This window comes from Panthera uncia (genome assembly GCF_023721935.1).
Source record: "Panthera uncia isolate 11264 chromosome B2 unlocalized genomic scaffold, Puncia_PCG_1.0 HiC_scaffold_24, whole genome shotgun sequence".
NCBI classification, from domain to species: Eukaryota; Metazoa; Chordata; class Mammalia; order Carnivora; family Felidae; genus Panthera; species Panthera uncia.
This window is the reverse complement of record NW_026057580.1, coordinates 377,693-398,337: the sequence shown is the minus strand read 5'-3', so window position 1 is coordinate 398,337 and position 20,645 is coordinate 377,693. Positions and strand designations below refer to the sequence as shown.

Here is a 20,645-nt window from a genome sequence, read left to right as displayed (position 1 = left end):
TTTTTTTTTTTTTAAAGAAGTACACTTTGAACCCTGAAGTAATTTAGAAGGGTTGGTAGGTAAATTTTACAGCTTCCAATTATAGGAATTACTCTTAGAATTTGAATTTATTGATATGTTTATACATATATATCTGACTATAGATACCATGTTTCTGCTCAGGATGATGGGTCACACAGAACACCCTTGACAGTCATAAAAGAATGAGTGCACTAGGGTCAGTTAAGTGAGTGTCTGGCTTCTGTGTTGCATATTGGATTGCTGTGAGGATTACAGGAGATGGTTTGATCTATGTGAAAGACTTCTGCCGCTCAGATCATCAAAACCACATGTGTGGAATATGTACCTATCTGGAGTCCACTGTTTTATGATTAAATGGAAACTTCTTAGGCTCATTGATGAAACTCGTACACTTTTTATTGCAGCCCTATGGTTTCAGATACGACACTTACAGCATTGGGCCCAGCACAAACTCAGGTCCCTGAACAGAGACAGTTTGTTACCTGTATATTGTGTCAAGAGGAGCAAGAGGTGAAGGTGGAAAGCAAGGCAATGGTCCTGGCAGCATTTGTTCAAAGATCAACTGTATTATCAAAAAACAGGAGTAAATTCATTCAGGATCCAGGTAAGTCATTCAAAGCTAGATCCTCTCCTCCCCCTTAATGACTGCCACTCAGGTGTGACACAGAAATTTTATTAATCTAATAATAACTCTGTAGTGTTGGTGGTGTCTTAGGCAGCTTTACCGTAGGCAGAAATTTTCCAGTTGACAGATGTGGAAACACTCCAGCAGGTTAACTATCAGTCCTGAATTACATAGCTGGTAAATAACAGAGATTCAAAAAAAAAGCTTTTCTTTGTGATAGAACATTAACATACTTGGTACTTAACAGTCTTTCCCATTCTTTAGCACACTTGTAAAGTCCTAGTAATTAGTTGGCACACTGAAATAATAATAATTTTGTCTCATGGATCGATCCAAAATGGAACCTCTTGGGAATGGTTGTGTGAGTTACGTATGTGAGAAGCAGTCCTTGAGCCAGATTCTGATGTGAAGTAGTGATAATATCACGGATAGCGTTCCCCAGAAAGCAGATTCTTCAAGTAGAGATTACCGTGCAAGGCATTTGCTTGGAAGAGCCTTGGAATCAACATCTCTGGATGGAGAGGAGGGAAGCAGGTTTGGGCAAAGGGAAAAGGTGAGCTTCAGTGCAGTCCCCCAAAGTCCTCTTCCTACCCTATGGGAACTCTGGAGCTGGGTGGCCCTTTGGAGGTGTCCTGAGTTGGAGCGAGGGGGACTGGTCTTTAAACCCCAACACTGATCAGTGACTGGTTGTGGGCCACCTCTGGAAAGAGGTGTGACTTTGAGTGAAGCAGGTGTCCCTTAAAGAGGAATAACAATTAAGTGCCCTCTTCCAACTGCTGAGGAACGAGTAGGCCATTCATTCCTCCAGGGGCATCTAAGCTGCACATTATTGTTTCCATCACAGACACTTTGATATCAATACTCTTAGATTTGTTTCTATGTGCATATGCCTCAAGACTTCCAGTAAACTTCTTGAGAGTAGGAGCTGTGTCTTAGGAATTTGCAAAACGCTTATTTAGCAAGTGCCTTTTACATTGTAGAATTGAAAGCCCACTTATAAGATAGCCTTTTCTCCATAAGGAAAGTCTTCACAGTGTGGATCTCAAGCACCTAGTTGAGAAAGACTGATCTGCTTCATCTTAAAAAATGATCATTTCAACTAAGCGGTTTATAAATTTCATTCTAGGCCAAAGATAAAATTATCAATTTTATTTAATTAGTTATTTTGTGAAGAAAAAACTTGGGCTGTCTATAAGCAGGTTTTCCAAATGCTTTCACAATTTATATCAGAAAAGATTGTATTTATGCTGTGACATTTGCACTGTTCTGGTATATAAGCCAAACTGAAACTTGAGTAATTGTTTGTAGAATGTTGTAGAATTTCTAAGATTACTAATTTACATAGAGAATTCCAAAAATTCCAAAAGCAGCCAGGCACCCATCTTATGTTTATATTCATGTTTTCATCTCCTTTGAATATAAAAAATTAGCACCAGAATGGAAGGCTCTGTCTGAATTACTCTCTTTCCCATCTGGGCTGCTGTCCTGGACATTTTGCTCCCCCTTTGGCTCTCATTTGTGACTCTCCTTTGCATTAGTGTATTTAGGCAGACTCTCCCCTAGGGGGCGCCTCATTGCTGCCACAACACCTTTACTGTGACCCAGGTGTCCTAAAGTATTAAAGGCAGCCCAGTGAAGAATATTCCTCTTACCAGCTCAGGGCTTTTGGAGGGAATGGGAGTCTCTCAGTGCCCTGAAAGCGTGGAATGTTCAGAAGATTGGATGTACATAATACAGAACTCCAGTTTCAGTTAACAATTCAGGGATGTTTAATTTGCTCAGGATGATGAAAATTAGAGTCTTGCTTTCTCAATAATCCAGGGTCTTGCATAAATTACTAGTATCTCAAAGGAATAAACTAGCATTCCATTTCAAGTATGCAACCCCATATCAAGGATTTCACAATTTAAAGTTGTACATTTGTTATAGGAAGATTAAATGCTTGGTTTGTTTTGTTTTGTTTTGTTTTTTGTTTGTTTGTTTTGTAATGCAGAAAAATATGATCCATTATTCATGCACCCTGATCTGTCTTGCGGAACACACACTGGTAGCTGTGGGCACATTATGCATGCCCATTGTTGGCAAAGGTAATTTATATTCTTAATATTAGTCAAGAGAAGCTTATCCGAAGGCTCAAAATTAACTTTTTAAATAAAGGAAATTTCATTCTAGAGAAAGGGAGAAAGAACTAAAGATGGTAAAGGAAAAACTGTGTATCACTGCCTGATAACAAAACTGAGTTGCTTTGTCATATGTGTTAAAGGAGTGACTTAGAAGCTTCATAGTATATCAGCTATATCTTTTAATATGGGGACCTGTGTGACCTAACAAACTGGACGAAGAACAAGATTTTTACGGTGGCATAAACCCTAGATGAGTAGTGTCTTCCCAGGGTGTGCACTCTTGATTCTAAAGGTGTTAGTAACTTGCCTTGTTACTTCCTGAGATTGTCGTGGCTCCCCGAACTAAGATGGGATCACCTTGAATTTGCTCTACTTTGGTACTTTCTATGCTTCTGCAAAACCGGCAAATCAGTATGATTATTCTGGCACTGTGCTCATTGAATTGTCATGTACTTCCTCTAAGAAGTAGCCACCAGCCCTGGGGAAGTGACAAGACAGCACAGGGACCAAGAAATTTGGAGATGTAAATTCTTGTATTGTGGAAACAAATTAGTTAAAACGTTGAAGCTTGTGGCTCTCATTGAAAAGAATTACCGTTGTTTTTGATACCTCATGTTCTCTAATTGTAAAGGTATTTTGATTCCGTTCAAGCTAAAGAACAGCGAAGGCAACAGAGATTACGCTTACATACAAGCTATGATGTAGAAAACGGAGAATTCCTCTGTCCCCTTTGTGAGTGTTTGAGTAATACTGTTATTCCTCTGCTGCTTCCTCCGAGAAATATTTTTAACAGGTAAGTTTGGGCTCGTAAAACCTTTGTATTTAAGCAGTAGTTTCCTTTGAAGATAATGAGATAATTAAACCAGGGTGGGGGAAAAATCACTCTAGGTAATTGCATAATGTTGTCCAGATACTTTTTTATTTAGTCATTTCTTCTGGTAGACCAATGAAATAAGATTTTGGTTTTTAAAAAGAAACGGGCCAACATTTTGTAGTTTCTTGGTCATCCATGTACATTATAGAAGGTATAAAATTCCTGTGTGTTTATGAAAACTGTCTCTTTTGTTTCTAGGAGCCTACTTTAAATATTTTCCTCATACTTTGCAAGAAATGCCCAGGAAATTGATAGGCAATAGAGGAACTGCTCAAATTGACTTTATTGACTACTCTAACAGTTAAATATAATTTTTTACAATCTTTTGGCTGACAGTACACCCTGAGGAGTTGGTCTGATAAATGCAAATCTACTAATGTATTAAAATGGAACATTTTTGTTATTTCATAATCTCTAGGGTTCTTCTTGTTAATAGAAGCGTTGGGCATTGTCATTTCAGATGTGAATTCAATACCGTCTGCTATTCAAATCTGGTTTTTATTTACCAGTTTAGAATTGTGCTGTCTACCTTACATGCACAAATACTGATTCAAGTTTTGTGAATATGAATCAACTGTTAATTTCTGTGCTATGTGGATTCAATTCAAAATGAAGTTCTTTTCAATTTTAGGATTCAAACTATGGTGTCTTAGTTTATGCTACCACAAAATCTTCTTAAAATGCTATTAGATTTGAGTGTAAGCTCCTACTTTTTAATCATAACAGAATATCATGGTGACCTAATCTGCCTTTGAACTGAAAAATTAATCATTATTAGATTAATGCACATAAAAAGAAAAAAATTACCTTTGTTGTGTTTTACCCATCCCATGAAGGTCAATTACAACGTAGTCATGAAGAACACAGGCTTTTTTGGAGTCTGATATACCTGGGTTTGAATGCCAGATCTGTCCTCTGTGTGGCCTTAGTCAAGTTTCATAGCTCTCAACCTCAATTTCCTCATCTGTAAAGTAGGGAAAATAATGTAACCTGTTTCATAAGATTATTGTGAGGATTAATTCTAATACTGTAAAATGCTTATTAAGTTTCATATGTTAAACACTCAGTAAATACTAGTGGTGGTACTGTAATTGTGCTGTTTAAGAAATATTAGCAAATTCCAGTATTGTGAAAAAAGAAATTTTTGACAAATAGTGTTATTAGCATCATAGTGACAGATAATACATTTTCATTTCCATTGGCAGGTAACTATTCTTATTGTTTTAAGGCAACAAATTTCCCCCTAGCTTTTTTTTTTTTTTTTGTTATTTGAAGTGTGTTTAAATTATTAGGTCCATGATCATTTAAAGAATCTTTTTGTGTCATAAACTAAGCAACAACAACAGAATACTAAACAGTCTGTATAATCTTTTCTAGCAGGTTAAATATTTCAGACCAACCAAAACTGACTCAGTGGATTAGAACAATATCTCAGCAAATAAAAGCATTACAGGTTCTTAGGAAAGAAGAAAGTACTCCTAGTAAGTTCTGATAACTTGCTTTCATTTTTCCCCTAAAGTCTGAGATTATTGGAAAATGTAGTTTCAGAAGAAACTATTTAAGAATATTTCATTTTGGGGCAACCTGGGTGGCTCAGTTGGTTAAGCGTCCGACTTCAGCTCAGGTCATGATCTCACAGGTTGTGAGTTTGAGCCCCGTGTTGGGCTCTGTGCCTAGAGCCTTCTTCGGATTCTGTGTCTCCCTCTCTCTCTGATCCTATCCCGCTCATGCTCTGTCTCTCTCTCTTTCTCTCTCTCTCTCAAAAATAAACATTGAGATAGCTTACAAAAAAAAAAAAAAAAAAAGGAATATTTTATTTTAAGTAGACTCCATGCCCAACATGGGGCTTGAACTCATGACCCTGAGATCAAGAGTCTCATGGCCTACCAGCTGAGCCAGCTAGGCACCCCTATTTAAGAATATTTTAAAAGTGAAACTTCTCATCTTAAAATTTGACTTATCCCCCCCCCCTTTTTTTTAGAGTGAGAGCACATGAGCAGAATTGAGGGGCGGAGGGAAAGAGAGAGCGTGTGTGTGAGAATCTTAAGCAAGCTCCGTGCTTAGTGCAGATCCCGATGCAGGACTCAATCCCATGACCCCAGGGGATCATGACCTGAGCTTACATCAAGAGTCGGACATTCAACATAAATACTTTTCACTTCTTCCCCCATTTTATTGAAGAGCTTCTGGGGGTGGGGAATATAACTGAGTATTGCAGAGCCAGCTGTGGTTCTTGGTGGACTGACTCACTTTATTGTTGGCATTACCAAAGACCTCCCAAGTTTCATAAACATGTACTGCACTTAACGACCTATGCGAAAGCCATCTGAGCAGAATTTATACCATTGGTTTTTATAGAAACAAAACAACATACTCTCCTTACCTTCCCTAGCTGTGTTCTGGTGGCTATAATATTAGGAAAAGTGTAGTTGATCACAGAAGGTGCCTTGGTTAAGCAACAATAGTATTTCTCATGCTCTGAATGTATCTCGTGCCAGTCTTTATTAATGGAAATTTTTCCTGTCATTTTTTAAATTTCTTTGACCTATATTCAGAATAAAACTTATGAGTAACATTTATAGAAATGCTGTAGACTGATAAATAATAATGTAAAATGCTTATTTCTGTCTAGATACTGCTTCTTCAAAGAATTCAGAAAATCTAGATGAATTACAGCTTCCTGAAGGGTTTAGGCCTGATTTTCATCCTAAGTGAGTATATTATTTTATTTCTTTTAAATTTGTTCCACTTGAAGTGAAAAATATAGTGGTTAGAATATGATTTGTCAAGCTAGGGAGCAAAATATTATGGGACATTGATCTTGAAACCTGAGGTTTAAGCATTACATGATATTTATTGTGAGTTTATTGATAGAAAGCAGTAAAGTGTAAATTCTGGAGCTAGACTGCTTGATTCAGTTCCCAGCAGCACTACTTACAAGCTGGGTGACTTTTTTCAAATTGCTTGACTTCTGTGTACCTTAGTTTCCTCATCTGTAAAGTACAAGTATTAATATCTATCTCATAAGTGTTGTGACATAATACATGTAAAGCCACCTGGATGCTGTCCCTGGCATAGTAACTCAAGAAAAACAGTACTGCAGGAGTGTTGATGCATAGGGGCACTACTTGTACCCCAATGTTTATAGCAGCACTTTCAACAGTAGCCAAATTATGGAAAGAGCCTAAATGTCCACTAACTGACTAATGGGTAAAGAAGATGTCGTTTATATACACAATGGAATACTACTTGGCGATGAGAAAGAATGAAAACTGGCCATTTGTAGCAACGTGGATGGAACTGGAGAGTGTTATGCTAAGTGAAATAAGTCAGGCAGAGAAAGACAGATACCAGATGTTTTCACTCATATGTGGATCCTGAGAAACTTAACAGAAGACCATGGGGAAGGGCAAGGGGCAGGGAAGTTACCGAGAGGGAGGGAGGCAAACCAGAAGAGACTTAAATACTGAGAACAAACTCTGAGGGTTGATGGGCGGGGAAGGGGAAAGTGGGTGATGGGCATTGAGGAGGGCACCTGTTGGGATGAGCGCTGGGTGTTGTATGGAAACCAATTTGACAATAAATTATATAAAAAATTTTAAAAAATAAAACTTAAGACAACTAGTTTAGCTTTGAATAAACATATAATAAAGACACGTAAACTTGAAGAAAAAAAAACAGTACTAAAAAGCTTAAATAGAGAAAACATTATTTCTTTGCCTCCTACTTCCCCTACCCTCACCCCCATCGCCAGTCCTATGATTTGTTTGTTTCTTCCACCATTTACTTCCATATATCTAGTTAAAAAGCGTAGTTGACTGATTCTTGACTGATCATTTTTAAGCAGTTTTCTTTCTGTTGCCTGGCAATTTAGAATTCATCTCTTACCTCTGCCCTGTCTACTGCTCTTCACCGGTGTCCAAGTAGAGTTATTTCATGATTTTTAGTTAAATCAGTTGGCAGTTTTACATTATAATTATTTCTACTGGTAGAAGATACGTGTTGTTATTTTATTTCCTTTCTTTTATATAATTGTCTCTTTCTGGTGGTTAATGATCACCTTATTTTTTTCATGTACTTGGTTTTCTATGTGTGTATTACTTCCCACCCCTGCCCCCTACCCATAGTGTAATAGATCTGTCAAATGTCTAGCAGTAGCTTTTGTAACTGCTCAGGTGCATCAGATGATCTTCTATCCTAGAACTTCCTCCCCCCAGCCTACCCCCACCCCCTCCCGGAGCCTCTGTCTGCCTGCACTGATCAGGACAAGGCACAGCTGTCACCCTGAGACTTCCCCTGGCCATGCCCCTCTTAATTTACTCCCTTGTTTTGCATAGGTGCACTCTCCAGCAGATTCCTAAGAAAGAGTGCCTGGGTATTAAATTTTCATGTCTGAAAATACACTTACTTATCCAGATGCTTAGTTTATGGCTAGGGTATAGAATTGTAGGTTAGAAGTAATTTTTCATCTAGATTTTGAAGGCATTGTTTTCTAAATTCTAGCCATCTGTCGAGAAATTAACATTATTCTAATTCCTGTTCCTTTGTAACTATGACTTCTGGAAACTGTTGGGATCTTCCCTTTAATTCCCAGTGCTCTAAAATTTTTCTGTGATGTTTGGGTATATGAATCTTTTTTTCACTCATTTTGCTTCATTTTCAGTAGACTCTGAAGATACATATCCTTCAGTTACGAGAATTGTTCTATATTTCTTAGACAATTTTCTCCTTTTGATTTTTCTGTTCTTTGAGATAGTCCTGCTGTTAGCTCTCTGTTGACCCTCTTGGACTGATCCTCTAAGAAATTTATCTTGCAAGTTTGCTGGTTTCTATACTGTCTTTGTTATCTGTGCATTCTTTTTTTTCTACCGGTTTGTTTTGGTTTATCTCTTTGGTCTTTGATTCTTTCCTTAAATGTTTACTGGTCCTCGGGTGACTATTCAAGAATAAGTCACTGAAAAGCTCATTGGATACCTGGTGGGCAGGTTGAAATTTGCTGACCTGTAAACTTCACAGTGAAATGATCAGGCCCCCACCAGTCTTTTGTGTGGGATCCCCAAATGCCAGTGTGTAAAACGGCTTCCCCCTGAGGATTCTTCACTGGAGAAACTAAAATCTATGGCAGTGGGTATGCATTGCCAATGTGCTTATGATGGAGAAAGAGGTCAAGGGTCCTTTTTTAAGATTCAGTATGTAGACTTTCACCAAATACCTTGTTTTCAGCCCTGGGCCTCACCCCTGCCAACCACAATAAAGTATAACTCCTCTCACACAGGGATAGTTTGCATGTCTTTAATTCCTGCTTTGCACACACTATTTCTAAATAGTTTAAGTGGTTCAATTCCAACATAGCAAATGGCTGTTAAGAAACTAAACCATTTGAGGGGTGTCTGGGTGGCTCAGTCAGTTAAGCATCTGTCTCAGGTCATGATCTCATGGTTCGTGGGTTCGAGCCCTGTGTCATGCTTTTAACATGCTGATAGCTCAGAGCCTGGAGCCTACTCCAGATTCTGTGTCTCCCTCTCTCTCTGCCCCTCCCCCTGCTAGCACGCTGTCTCTCTCTCTCTCTCTCTCTCTGTGTCTCTCAAAAATAAATAAACATTAAAAAAAAATAAAAAGAAACTAAACCATTTAATTAACGTGAGCACATTATTTTGAGCTAATTATATACATGTTCACTGCAGGAACCCCTATTCTGAGAGCATAAAAGAAATGCTAACAACATTTGGAACTGCTACTTACAAGGTGGGACTGAAGGTTCATCCCAATGAGGAGGATCCCCGTGTACCCATAATGTGTTGGGGTAGTTGTGCATACACCATCCAAAGCATAGGTAAGAGATTTATAGTTGTGTCTTGCTGTAAGTCACAAGTGTACGCTAAGATGCATTATGTGTTAAGAGCCTGTATTTAAATGAGGTGTTTAAAGTGGCAACAGCATGAAGAAACGGCATAAAGATTTCGAAGCAGGCAGTGTATACTGACAAACCATTAGACTGATAGTTTATAAATTAAGCACAGCAACAGAGAACTCATTTTGGTGGTGGTTATAGCTTCTTGTTGGTTGAGGGGTTGTGTTTTCATTTTTACTTTTTCATCCAGAGTTAATTCTTGTGAAACGACTTAAAGATTTCACAACCTGACAATATCGTGCTTTCAAACATGCATAACATCAGATTTATCATCTTAACCATTTTTAATCCACAGAAAGAATTTTAAGTGATGAAGATAAACCATTATTTGGTCCTTTGCCTTGCAGACTGGTGAGTTTTTGGTTTACTCAGTGCACGGAGTGGGGGAGTGGGAATTCAGTGGTTCTGCTTGTCTGTAATCTGAAGAACTTGAACTGGTTGTTTAAGGATAGGTTCACTTCTTTCATAGTAAAACCCATTTTTTAATTTTTTTTTTAGTACGTTTATTTTATTTTATTTTTTTTTCAATATATGAAGTTTATTGTCAAATTGGTTTCCATACAACACCCAGTGCTCATCCCAAAAGGTACTCTCCTCAATACCCATCACCCACCCTCCCCTCCCTCCCACCTCCCATCAACCCTCAGTTTGTTCTCAGTTTTTAAGAGTCTCTTAAAACCCATTTCTTTATAATGATACAAGAATTCTTTATGATTTTCTTTTAAACAGAGTTGAGCTCTTTTCATCCAGAGATCTTAGTTAAATACATGAAAAGTGGGAAAAAACTAAAAACCATTCTAGTTCTTGAATTTTTAATGCTGTAATTAGAAATATAAAACAGAACACACCCTCTACCACATTTGACTGCCTTTTATGAGCAACATGTAAACAAGTACAGATTAATGTCAAAACAGTATAGTTAATGCTGAGAAAGGTGAGGAAGGAATATACAAAGCTTGCTAATTTTTACTGTGTAGTTAGTATCACTGCCAGCTATTCAAGTTTAAAATCATAAAACTGCCCTTAAGAACAAAATCATATCAATTTATTCATGTAGTCCACCTGGGGAGATTAAAAAATGCCTAGGCTCTACATGGGTCAATTAAATTAGAGTCTCTGGAGAGACTCTGGAGAGTCTTCACCTCTGCTACAGTGCCCTCAGCAGACTCCTCCTCTTTATGATGGCTCTTCAAGCTTTGGCTTCCCTGGGAAACCTCAGAGCCATGCTCTGTGAGTGGGATATCCCTCTTCTGTGGTACTGCCTCCTTCAGTTGTCTCTTCCCCCTTTCCTTCCCCTTCCTCTCTAGTCCCCCCCACACACACATTCCTCCCCCTCCAGCCAGGGCTGTAGCTCCTTGAGTGCAGGAGGAGTGGGGTGAGTTTTCATTTTAAGATCCTCAAAACCAAGACTAATGCATAACAGGTCCTCAATACCTGTTGAACCAAACAACATTACAAAAAAATTAGAAAATAGAAAATGAAGCAGGAAAAAAACTATCAACACACCACTTGTCTTTTTCATTAGTGTGTCTAAACTTGATTAATTTTGTTCCAGCTGTATTCTGCACTTCACATCAAGAATTTTCTCATTGCTGCTGCCTAGTCCCCCTAACAGTTTTTGATGGTTGCAGACACCTTGATTTGTTACATCCATCTTCTTGCCCATAGTCTTCCCAGTATTTAGAGGATTTCCCACATTTTCCAGCATCTCTTTAGAATAAATATAGAGAAATACTGCATCACATTCTTGAGAGTCTTTGTTGTTTACTATTTGTTTTGATGCATGTATCCTTTTCCATAGAGAACCAGCAGCTTGGTTGTAAGGAGGTAGCTTTGGTTTATTCTGCATACAATTAGATAGATATTCCCCATTCCATTCATTCCATGTTAGAGACAGGTCATTACGAATGTCACGGATTCTGTGCCATACCAGCTAAAACGATCCTAGAGAGATCTCATGTGAATCCAGCTTTGCTTTGACTAGCTGTGCTTTGAACTAGGATTCCTGAAAGGAGAGAATTATAGTTGACCCTTGACAACATGGGTTTGAACTGAACAGGTTCACTTATATATGGTTTTTTAACATACATACATACATACGTATACACATACATATACAGTATATATATATATATACGTATAAACACATACAAAATGTGTATATAACATACAGAAATGTGTTAATCAACTGTTTATGTTATCAGTAAGGCTTCTAGTCAACAGTAGGCTATTAGTTGTTAAGTTTTGGGACAGTGACAAGTTATATACAGGTTTCAACTATGGGGGGAACGTGGTTCAACTCCCCCAATCCCCACATTGTTCAAGGGATCAAACGTACTTCATATGCTGGCTTCTTTGTTAATTGCATCTATCTCTTTATTTCAGGATGACTGTCTTAGGTCACTAACAAGGTTTGCTGCAGCACATTGGACAGTGGCATCACTTTCAGTGGTTCAGAGACACTTTTGTAAACTTTTTGCATGTGAGTATTAACATGTGTACCATATATGTTACAGTAATTTCTCATCTGTGATTTCATTTTTGGTGGTGCAACTTTCTCCATTATGAAAAATATTTTGGTAATACTGTTTGCCTTATGTACAAGTTCTAGCTTATAAGTTCCTATATATCTTATAAAGAGATGAATATAAACTAGGGTATATGCATTTTAAAAATAATGTAATGCTTATGTTGGCATATGAGGTGTGCTAATGTATTTTTCTTTAACCATTTAGCATTGGTGCCAGATGACAGCCATGGAGACCTTCCATGCATATTAGATATCGACATGTTTCATTTGTTGGTGGGTATCTTGTGACTTGTGTTTGAAGTTCTTTATCTTACTATATAATTATATCTTAGATTTGGTGAGTAGTGTAAAGGCAGACAGGAGAAGTTGTCATCTGTCATTCTTACTACTTCTGAGTATAATTCTTTTCCAAAAGAAAATGTTAAGGAATGTAGTTGAGAGGCTTGACCTCTCTTATTTTGCTTTGTAACTGAGGTCAGTAATTTGACCTCGTTATGTTTTTAACCTATAAAGAAATAGAAGTAACACTAGTAATGTAAGGTCAGGCTGCTGCTGACCCATACAGTGTTTTGGGGCAGATGAATCCTGTGGTCACGTTACTTAGCAACAGACAGCCCTTTTTTGTGATTTAAGGAGAGCTATTTCTTCTGAGCAGGCGCAGTCTAGTACCGAGGCACACCACTAGCCAAGCAGTGGGTGGCTCACTTTCAGCCCCACCTCAACTGGGTCCCCTTACATGGGACACTGAGTGCACCCCCACACATAGCAACCCCACGTGCTGTCCCCTTAACCTTTTGGGGCATCAGATTCTGAACCTTTAAGTTGGTTAGTACCTATCTCATATGATTGTGTCCGAACTCAATGGAAGGAGCAATGTGAAGAGCCTAGAACAAGGTGTCCCTAGTAATTGTTAGCCATTGTTACTGTTTCCATTGCTCCTGTGAAGACCACCACCACTAGCACCACTCGTCTGGGCAGCAGGAGGCTAACAAGAGAACTAGCATCTACTGTACCTGACCGTTTTCACATCCATTCTCAGCCCTTATATCCTTACTGCTGTGGTATTAAAAACGTATATATGTTATCTCTAGTTTACCTGCAGGGAAACTGAGGCTCAAGGTGTTATCTAAAAAGCTCATAAAAAGAGCTGGGATTCATATCTAGATTTTTGTATATCTCAAATCCGTGTTTTTTTCCACTACTTACTCCCTAGAAAGATTTCAAGTGTTACCTTTATTACTACTAATAAGGTCGGTATTAGGGAATCACTGGGCCTGTGAAATGATGGTGCTTGTGAAGAGCCCATTAGTCTGTATGTCATTTCATTTCGCCAGTCCCAGTGGAATTTCTAAGATGTGTACCCTTTAAGAACAACGATTTCTGCCGGGGGGGGGGGGGGGGGGGGGGGCGGGGGGCGGGTGCAGGGGGCTGAGCTCTGAAGGGGACCATGTTAAGAAACTGGAAATGTCTTCAGCCATGGAAGGAAAGGTGACCTGTCTGACCATCGGCATCTGGTATCTAGGTGGGCTTGGTGCTCGCTTTCCCCGCGTTGCAGTGTCAGGATTTTTCTGGGATCGGCCTTGGCACTGGAGACCTTCACATTTTCCATCTGGTCACTATGGCACACATCATACAGATCTTACTTACCTCGTGTACAGGTAACTCCTCTTTGTCAGATTCTTGAAGGAGGAAGTACTTGAGTTTTCTCGATTAAACAGAAAAAAGAAGAGGAAGAGGTGCCTCGGTGAGAATAATGCGTAGATTATAATTAGGCTACTTCTTTTTGCTGTTCACCCTCATGGGGAAAGTTTTCAAACAAATTCCTTTCTCCTATTAAAATCCCCTAGCAATGTGACTGTTTTCACTTACTCTTTATTTCATAAGTTGAGCTAATAGTTGAGTGCCACAGAATTGTTTAGCTGATTTTACTCACAGCCTGCTGCCTGGCACGCTGAAGTACATCGGCTTCCTCTCCTAAAGCCTACTGGCTCCTCGTCAGGACGGAGAGTGACGCTGCTCACACCCGAGGGATTAAAGTTCTTTGTATTTTGTGCACAGATTTTCATGTATGTGTTAAGTGCATGAATATATGTGAGTGCTGAAATAATGCGGTCATTCATCCGTTTAATAAGCAGATACGGAGTACTGATATTTCCATATGTTTCAGAAGAGAATGGCATGGAACAAGAAAATCCTGCCGGTGAAGAAGAATCAGCAGTTCTTGCTTTGTATAAAACACTTCACCAGTGCACAGGAAGGTGAGGTCATAATCCTTACATGATAACAGTTCCCCAAATATGAGTAGGTGATAGCATGAAAACGGAATTCATTTGTTAAAAAAAGGGAAATTGCTGCCTGTTGACATGTTTAAAAGAGAAGATGAGGAAGTGAACCCCAGGACTTCTAAAATTTTTTTTTTTTATTTTTTTTTTTTTTTTAATGTTTATTTTTGAGAGAGAGTGCGAGCCGGGGAGGGGCAGAGAGAGAGAGAGAGAGAGAGGCACAGAATCTGAAGCAGGCTCCAGGCTCTGGGCTGTCAGCACAGAGCCCAATGCGGGGCTCAAACCCACGAACCATGAGATCGTGACCTGAGCCGAAGTCGGACGCTTAACCAACTGAGCCATCCAGGCACCCCAAGAAATTTTAATATACTAATGTGATTGGAAGTCACTGAGAAAGGAGTAACATGCAGAGCTTCCGTATTTGGCCACGGAACCTTCTTTTGCTCAGAGGATCTGGCAAAGTACTATTCTAAAGTATATGTTGTCTTGTTAGGAATTTTATTTTATTTTTTTAAATGTTTATTGTTGAGAGAGACCAAGCGAGCGGGGGAGGTGCAGAGAGAGGGAGACACAGAATCTGAAGCAGGCTCCAGGCTCCCAGCTGTCAGCACAAAGCCTGACGCAGGGCTTGAACTCACCACGAGATCATGACCTGAGCCGAAGTTGGACGCTTAACCAAGTGAGCCACCCAGGCACCCCAGATATTTTTAAACTAATATGTAGGACTGGCCAGAGTGCAAGGGAATTATTAGAAATCCACGTATTGTTGGAGTCATTGTGACTTGTTACAGCAGTTTCCTTAGCTTTTTAACAGTGTCTGTTAAACAGGTCATAATCTCATGGTTTGTGAGCTTGAGCCCCACATCAGGCTCACTACTGTCAGCACAGAGCCCGCTTCAGATCCTCTGTCCCCCTCTCTCTGCCCCTCCCCTGCTTGCATATGTGCGCGCGCGCTCTCTCTCTCTCTCTCTCTGAAAAATAAAATAAACACTAAAAAAAATGTATGCCAAGGACCCTGATGTTTATTCTTGGACTGAGTTATCCCATTTCTGAGAATACATGCTAATAATGTATTATGAGAATAATGCTAATAATTCAACATATAGAAAAACCTATAGGCGGGGCGCCTGGGTGGCTCAGTTGGTTAAGTGACCGATTTCAGCTCAGGTCATGATCTCACCGTTCGTGGGTTCGAGCCCCTTGTTGGGCTCTGTGCTGACACCTGAGAGCCTGGAGCCTGCTTCAGATTCTGTGTCTCCCTCTCTCTCTGCCCCTCCCCTGCTCACGCTCTGTGTCTCTCTGTCTCTCAATAATAAATAAACATAAAAAAAAAAAAAAAAGAAAGAAAAACCTATAGGCATAAAGATGTACACTCTGATATTGTTATATTAGCAAAGAATTTAAAGCAATTGCAGTGTTTGCTTGCAGAGGAATAATTTGCTGTAGGTTATGTATTCCAGAATATTACAATTCTAAAAACAGTTATGGTTTATGATGTTCTGAAAAACAAGCTAATTTTAAATTTTATATGTTACAGTTAGAGCTATGTAAGACATAAATGAGTGTGAAAATAGTTTGCCAGAATGATAGTGTTGATAAAAGGTTCTAGAATAGTGGATAGTTTTTTATTTCAGGTATTCTGTCTATATAGCTATATTACTTTCATAAAAAATTTTGTTAATGTTTATTTATTTTGAGAGAGAGCACAAGCAGGGAAGGGGCAGAGAGAAAGAGAGAGAATCCTAAGCAGGCTCTCACTGTCAGCACGGAGCCAATGCAGGCCTCGATCTCACAAACATCAAGAGTCAGACGCTTAACTAACTGAGCCACCCAGGCGCCCCTACTTTTATAAATTTTAATAACAGCATTGGAGGCTATAGCATTATTTATACCAGACATCCTGTAATGGGGCTGCCCACTTTTTTAAGCCTCTGTTCCACTGATGCCAAATAGCAGTTGTCCCTGTTCTCATACTGTTCCAAAACTAAAATGACCTTTTCTCATTAGGTTTCCCAATTATTTTTCTCTTTTTAGTGCCTTGAGAGAAACACCGTCTGGCTGGCATCTGTGGAGGAATGTCAGAAATGGAATCATGCCATTCCTGAAGTGTTCTGCTTTGTTTTTTCATTACTTAAATGGAGTTCCTTCCCCACCTGAAATTCAAGGTAATTTCTACTTTCTTTCAAAGTGTGAGAAAGGTATGTAGTCTTTCACTCCAGCAGTTTATAATTAAGGTGCCTTATCAAAATGAAAACTTAGAACGTAGCTAATTGACTGTGGTGATGTGCACCATCATAGAATAAAAATGCATATTTATGTATAGGTCTGATTTTATTTGGATCTCAGTAAGTGTACTATTTTTGTACATTATTTTGTCCTATTTTTGTACATTTACGTGTACAATACATTCGTTTGGCTTTCAGATGTTAAAATGTTCAATTTTATGTTACTTGTAACCTGGGTTCTTCAGATAATAAAAGAGGAAAACTCACAACGTCAAACGTTTCTTGACTTGAAATGTGTGGCATTAATGTTCAGAATACCCCTAATTACGCATATGTGATTTTAATGTAGGAATTCATTTGCTATTTTCAGTTGATTCCTATGTTCTGTTTTGATTCATTTCACAAAAGTGTAGTACAAAGGCAGACTTGAAGTTTATGGTCTTTGTACCTCATAGTGCCTGGCGCAGGCCCTGGGGAGCCTCACGTAAGGCTGCCCTCTCAAGGTCCGTTGACCAGCAGCTTCGTCCAATGAATAGTCTAGACTTCCTAATCATTTGCAGCGATGATTAAAGACAGTGCTTAAATCCATCTCTCATGATGAAATCATCTCCTGTTTCTGCACCGCTTTCTACTTTTCCAGAGCACCCGTGTGTTATGACTGTCACTTAATGCTCACACATAACCCCAGTGAGGTAGATCGTGCTGGTCACCATTTTGCAAACGGCAAAACTGAGTTACCAAGAAATGGTGACCAGTTTGGCGTGGGAGTTGTCTGGCTCCACTCTCAGCTGTGTCATTTCCTGTGGACCCCTTCCACGTGCCCTCTTGTGAACTTCTACCAGTTATGTATCTAGTAAATTCAAACTCTTTCATCGTGCCTTTTTTTTTTTTTTCTTTAAGCTCTGCTCTTGTTTACTCTCCTACAGGATCTACTCTTAGTTGTTATATGCATCACTCTTTTCTTCTCCATTTGCAGTTTCTGGAACAAGCCATTTTGAACATTTGTGTAACTACCTTTCCCTGCCAAACAACCTCATTTGCCTTTTTCAAGAAAACAATGAGATAACAAAATTACTGATTGAAAGGTAATGATTACACACTCTTCTTCCATTAGATTGAGTAGTTCTAAGGAAACAAACTTAGATTTATCACATATTACAAAATTCTCAGATAGTGAGCCTGTGTGATCGATCAGTCTGTGTGATTTATTCTATAATGATTCTATAATGATTAGGCCTTCTTAGTTAACAATTTACCTTTGTGGTTAGGTTTTTGCCAAACTAGTGAACAGCATAAGCAGATTTGTTTAGAAGGAGAGTAGTGGTAGAAATGTTTATTTCCTTATATTAACTTACTTGTTAAGGATTCTGTCGTGTAGATTTTTGGAACTGAAAAACCTTGAGGGTTATCTAGTCTAGTACCCTCACTTTATATTCGAGAAAATTGAAGTCTAGAGAAAGTTACTAGTCAATCATGTCAAGTTAGTTAAGATGAAAATTTGGCTCTTTTACCCATAGAATGGGAAATATTGGCAAGTCATATATCTGATACAGGATTAGTATCAGAATGTATGAATATATGGCCAGAATTCTTACATCCCAACAAAAAAGCAACTACCCATTTTTTTAATGTTTATTTATTTATTTTGAGAGAGAGCACGAGCCAGGGAGGGGCAGAGAGAAAGGGAGAGAGTCCCAAGCAGGCTCCGTACTGTCAGCATGGAGCCCGACCCAGGGCTCGAACCCACAAACTGTGAGACCATGACCTGAGCCCAAATCAAGAGTTGGACACTCAACAGACTGAGCCACTCAGGTGCTCCAGAGCAACTACCCATTTAAATAGAAGCAAAGGAGTTCTCCAGAGAAGATACACAAATGGCCAATTAAGCACACAAAAACATGCTCAACAGCACTAGTCATTATGGAAACACAAAAAAGAACCACAGTGAGATACTACTTCACAACTATTAGGATGGCTATAATCAGAAGGCAGACAACAATAACACATGTTGATTGGCGAGGATGTCAATAAATTGAAATCCATGTGCATTGCTGATAGGAATAGAAAATAGCACAGCTGCTCTGGAAAATAATATGGCAGTTCCTCAAAGAGTTAAACATAGAATTATCATATGATCCAACAATTTAACTTCTAGGTATATATTGCAAAAGAATTTCAAACAAAGACTCAAATAGATACTTGTACAACCATGTTCAGAGCAGCATTATTCTTGGGAGACAAAAGGTAGAGCAACCTAATTGTCCAACAACAGATGAGTAGGTAAATAATATGTAGTTTACATACAGTGAAATATTACTCAGCTTAAAAAGGAAGGAAATTCTGACTCCTACTACAACATGGATGAATTCATCTTAAAAACATGCTAAGTGAAAGAAGCCAGTCACAAAAGAAAAAATACTGTGTGTTTCCACTTACATGAGGTATCTACAGTAGTCAAATTCGTAGAGACAGAAAATAGAATGGTGGCTGCCAGAGGCTGGAAGAAGGGAGGAACAGGCTAGTGTTTAACAAATACAGAATTTCAGGATGCCTGGGTGGCTCAGTCAGATAAGTGTCTGACTTCGGCTCAGGTCATGATCTCATGGTCCGTGAGTTCGAGCCCCATGTCAGGCTCTGTGCTGACAGCTCAGAGCCTGGAGCCTGTTTCAGATTCTGTGTCTCCCTCTCTCTGACCCTCCCCCGTTCATGCTCTGTCTCTCTCTGCCTCAAAAATAAATAAATGTTAAAAAATAAAACAAAATAAAATAAAATAAAATAAATAAAATAACAAATATAGAATTTCATTTGGAAAAGTTGAAAAAGTTCTGGAGATGAGGCTCCTGGGTGGCTCAGTCGATTAAGCATCCAACTCTTAATTTCCGCTGAGGTCACAGTTCATGAGTTCACACCCCTCACCAGACTCTGTGGTGACAGCATGGAGCCTACTTGGGATTCTCTGTTTTCCTCTCTCTCTGCTTATCTCTGTCTCTCTCTAAATAAGTAAATAAACATTTAAAAAAAAAGTTCTAGAGATGAATGGTAGTGATGGTTGCCCAATAATGTGAATGTACTTAATGCCATAGACTTGTACACTTAAAAATGGTTAAAATGGTAAGTTTTATGTCATGTATATTTTGCCATAATTTAAAAAGAATTTAATAGGAGTATTCTAACTCCAAATACTAAAAGGTTGTCGTTAATTCATACTGGTTTTTCCAGAGTGTCTCAAATTAGTGGGGTGATAGTTAGGCTTTTAGAAAATCACAGGTCATATTCTTCTGATTTTAGAAGTTGAAGCAAAATGTGTATTCCTCCAAGCTTCTTTTGATGCAGTAGATATATTAAGGCAAAAAGGTTTATTTTTCTCTTACTGGATTTAGAGAGGAAAAAATTCTAGTTCTAACCCTTCAAAAGTTAAGTGTTTTTTTTTTTCTATTTACTTTGAAGTTGGTGTCATCACATTGAAGTTAAAAGATATCTAGAAGGTGAAAGAGATGCTATAAGGTAAGTTAAAGATTATCAAAGATTGGGGGCACCTGGGTGGCTCAGTCGGTTAAGCATCCAACTCTTGATTTCGGCTCAGGACATGATCTCACAGTTGGTGAGTTCGAGCCCCTCGTCGGGCTCTGTGCTGAGAGCACAGAGCCTGCTTGGGATTCTCTCTCTCTCTCTTTGCCCCTCCCTCCCTCCCTCTCTCTCTCGCTCAAAAAAAAAAGAAGATTATCAAAGACTTGGTTGGGTGGTGAGAGGTAGGCAACAAGCAGGTTGTAAGTGTGCCATTCCTTTAAAATTGACCTCCCAGACCTTTATAAAGTAATTCCAGGAGGTAGAACATCCTGCTTTCATACTTTTTTCTTCTTAGTCTAACGAGAGTTTATAAAAGAATCAGATTTATGAGGAGCGCCTGGGTGGCTCATTCGGTTGAGCATCCAGCTCTTGATTTCAGCTCAAGTCATGATCCCAGGGTTGTTGAGATTGGGCTCTGTGCTGAGCATGAAGCCTGCTTAGGATTCTCTCTCTCTCTCTCTCTCTCTCTCTCTCTCTCTCTCTCTCT

General features: G+C 38.9%; 1 protein-coding gene across 7 annotated transcripts in view; it reads left to right on the top strand.

The window, feature by feature from the left end:
- Positions 1 to 20,645, top strand: part of UBR2 (ubiquitin protein ligase E3 component n-recognin 2) — a 123,854-nt gene that overhangs the window by 94,387 nt on the left and 8,822 nt on the right. For 4 of the 7 annotated variants that reach the window (XM_049653246.1, XM_049653245.1, XM_049653249.1 and 1 more), the window contains 14 exons: positions 426 to 625; positions 2,640 to 2,733; positions 3,401 to 3,562; positions 5,021 to 5,124; positions 6,276 to 6,354; positions 9,328 to 9,476; positions 9,850 to 9,905; positions 11,940 to 12,036; positions 12,290 to 12,357; positions 13,607 to 13,742; positions 14,252 to 14,342; positions 16,401 to 16,531; positions 17,568 to 17,676; positions 20,039 to 20,095. In XM_049653246.1, coding sequence (XP_049509203.1) covers positions 426 to 625; positions 2,640 to 2,733; positions 3,401 to 3,562; positions 5,021 to 5,124; positions 6,276 to 6,354; positions 9,328 to 9,476; positions 9,850 to 9,905; positions 11,940 to 12,036; positions 12,290 to 12,357; positions 13,607 to 13,742; positions 14,252 to 14,342; positions 16,401 to 16,531; positions 17,568 to 17,676; positions 20,039 to 20,095 — 1,533 coding nt within the window. Of the gene's footprint in view, positions 1 to 425; positions 626 to 2,639; positions 2,734 to 3,400; positions 3,563 to 5,020; positions 5,125 to 6,275; positions 6,355 to 9,327; positions 9,477 to 9,849; positions 9,906 to 11,939; positions 12,037 to 12,289; positions 12,358 to 13,606; positions 14,195 to 14,251; positions 14,343 to 16,400; positions 16,532 to 17,567; positions 17,677 to 20,038; positions 20,096 to 20,645 lie in introns of those variants that run through there. The other 3 variants (XM_049653247.1, XM_049653251.1, XM_049653252.1) reach the window with 3 other exon arrangements.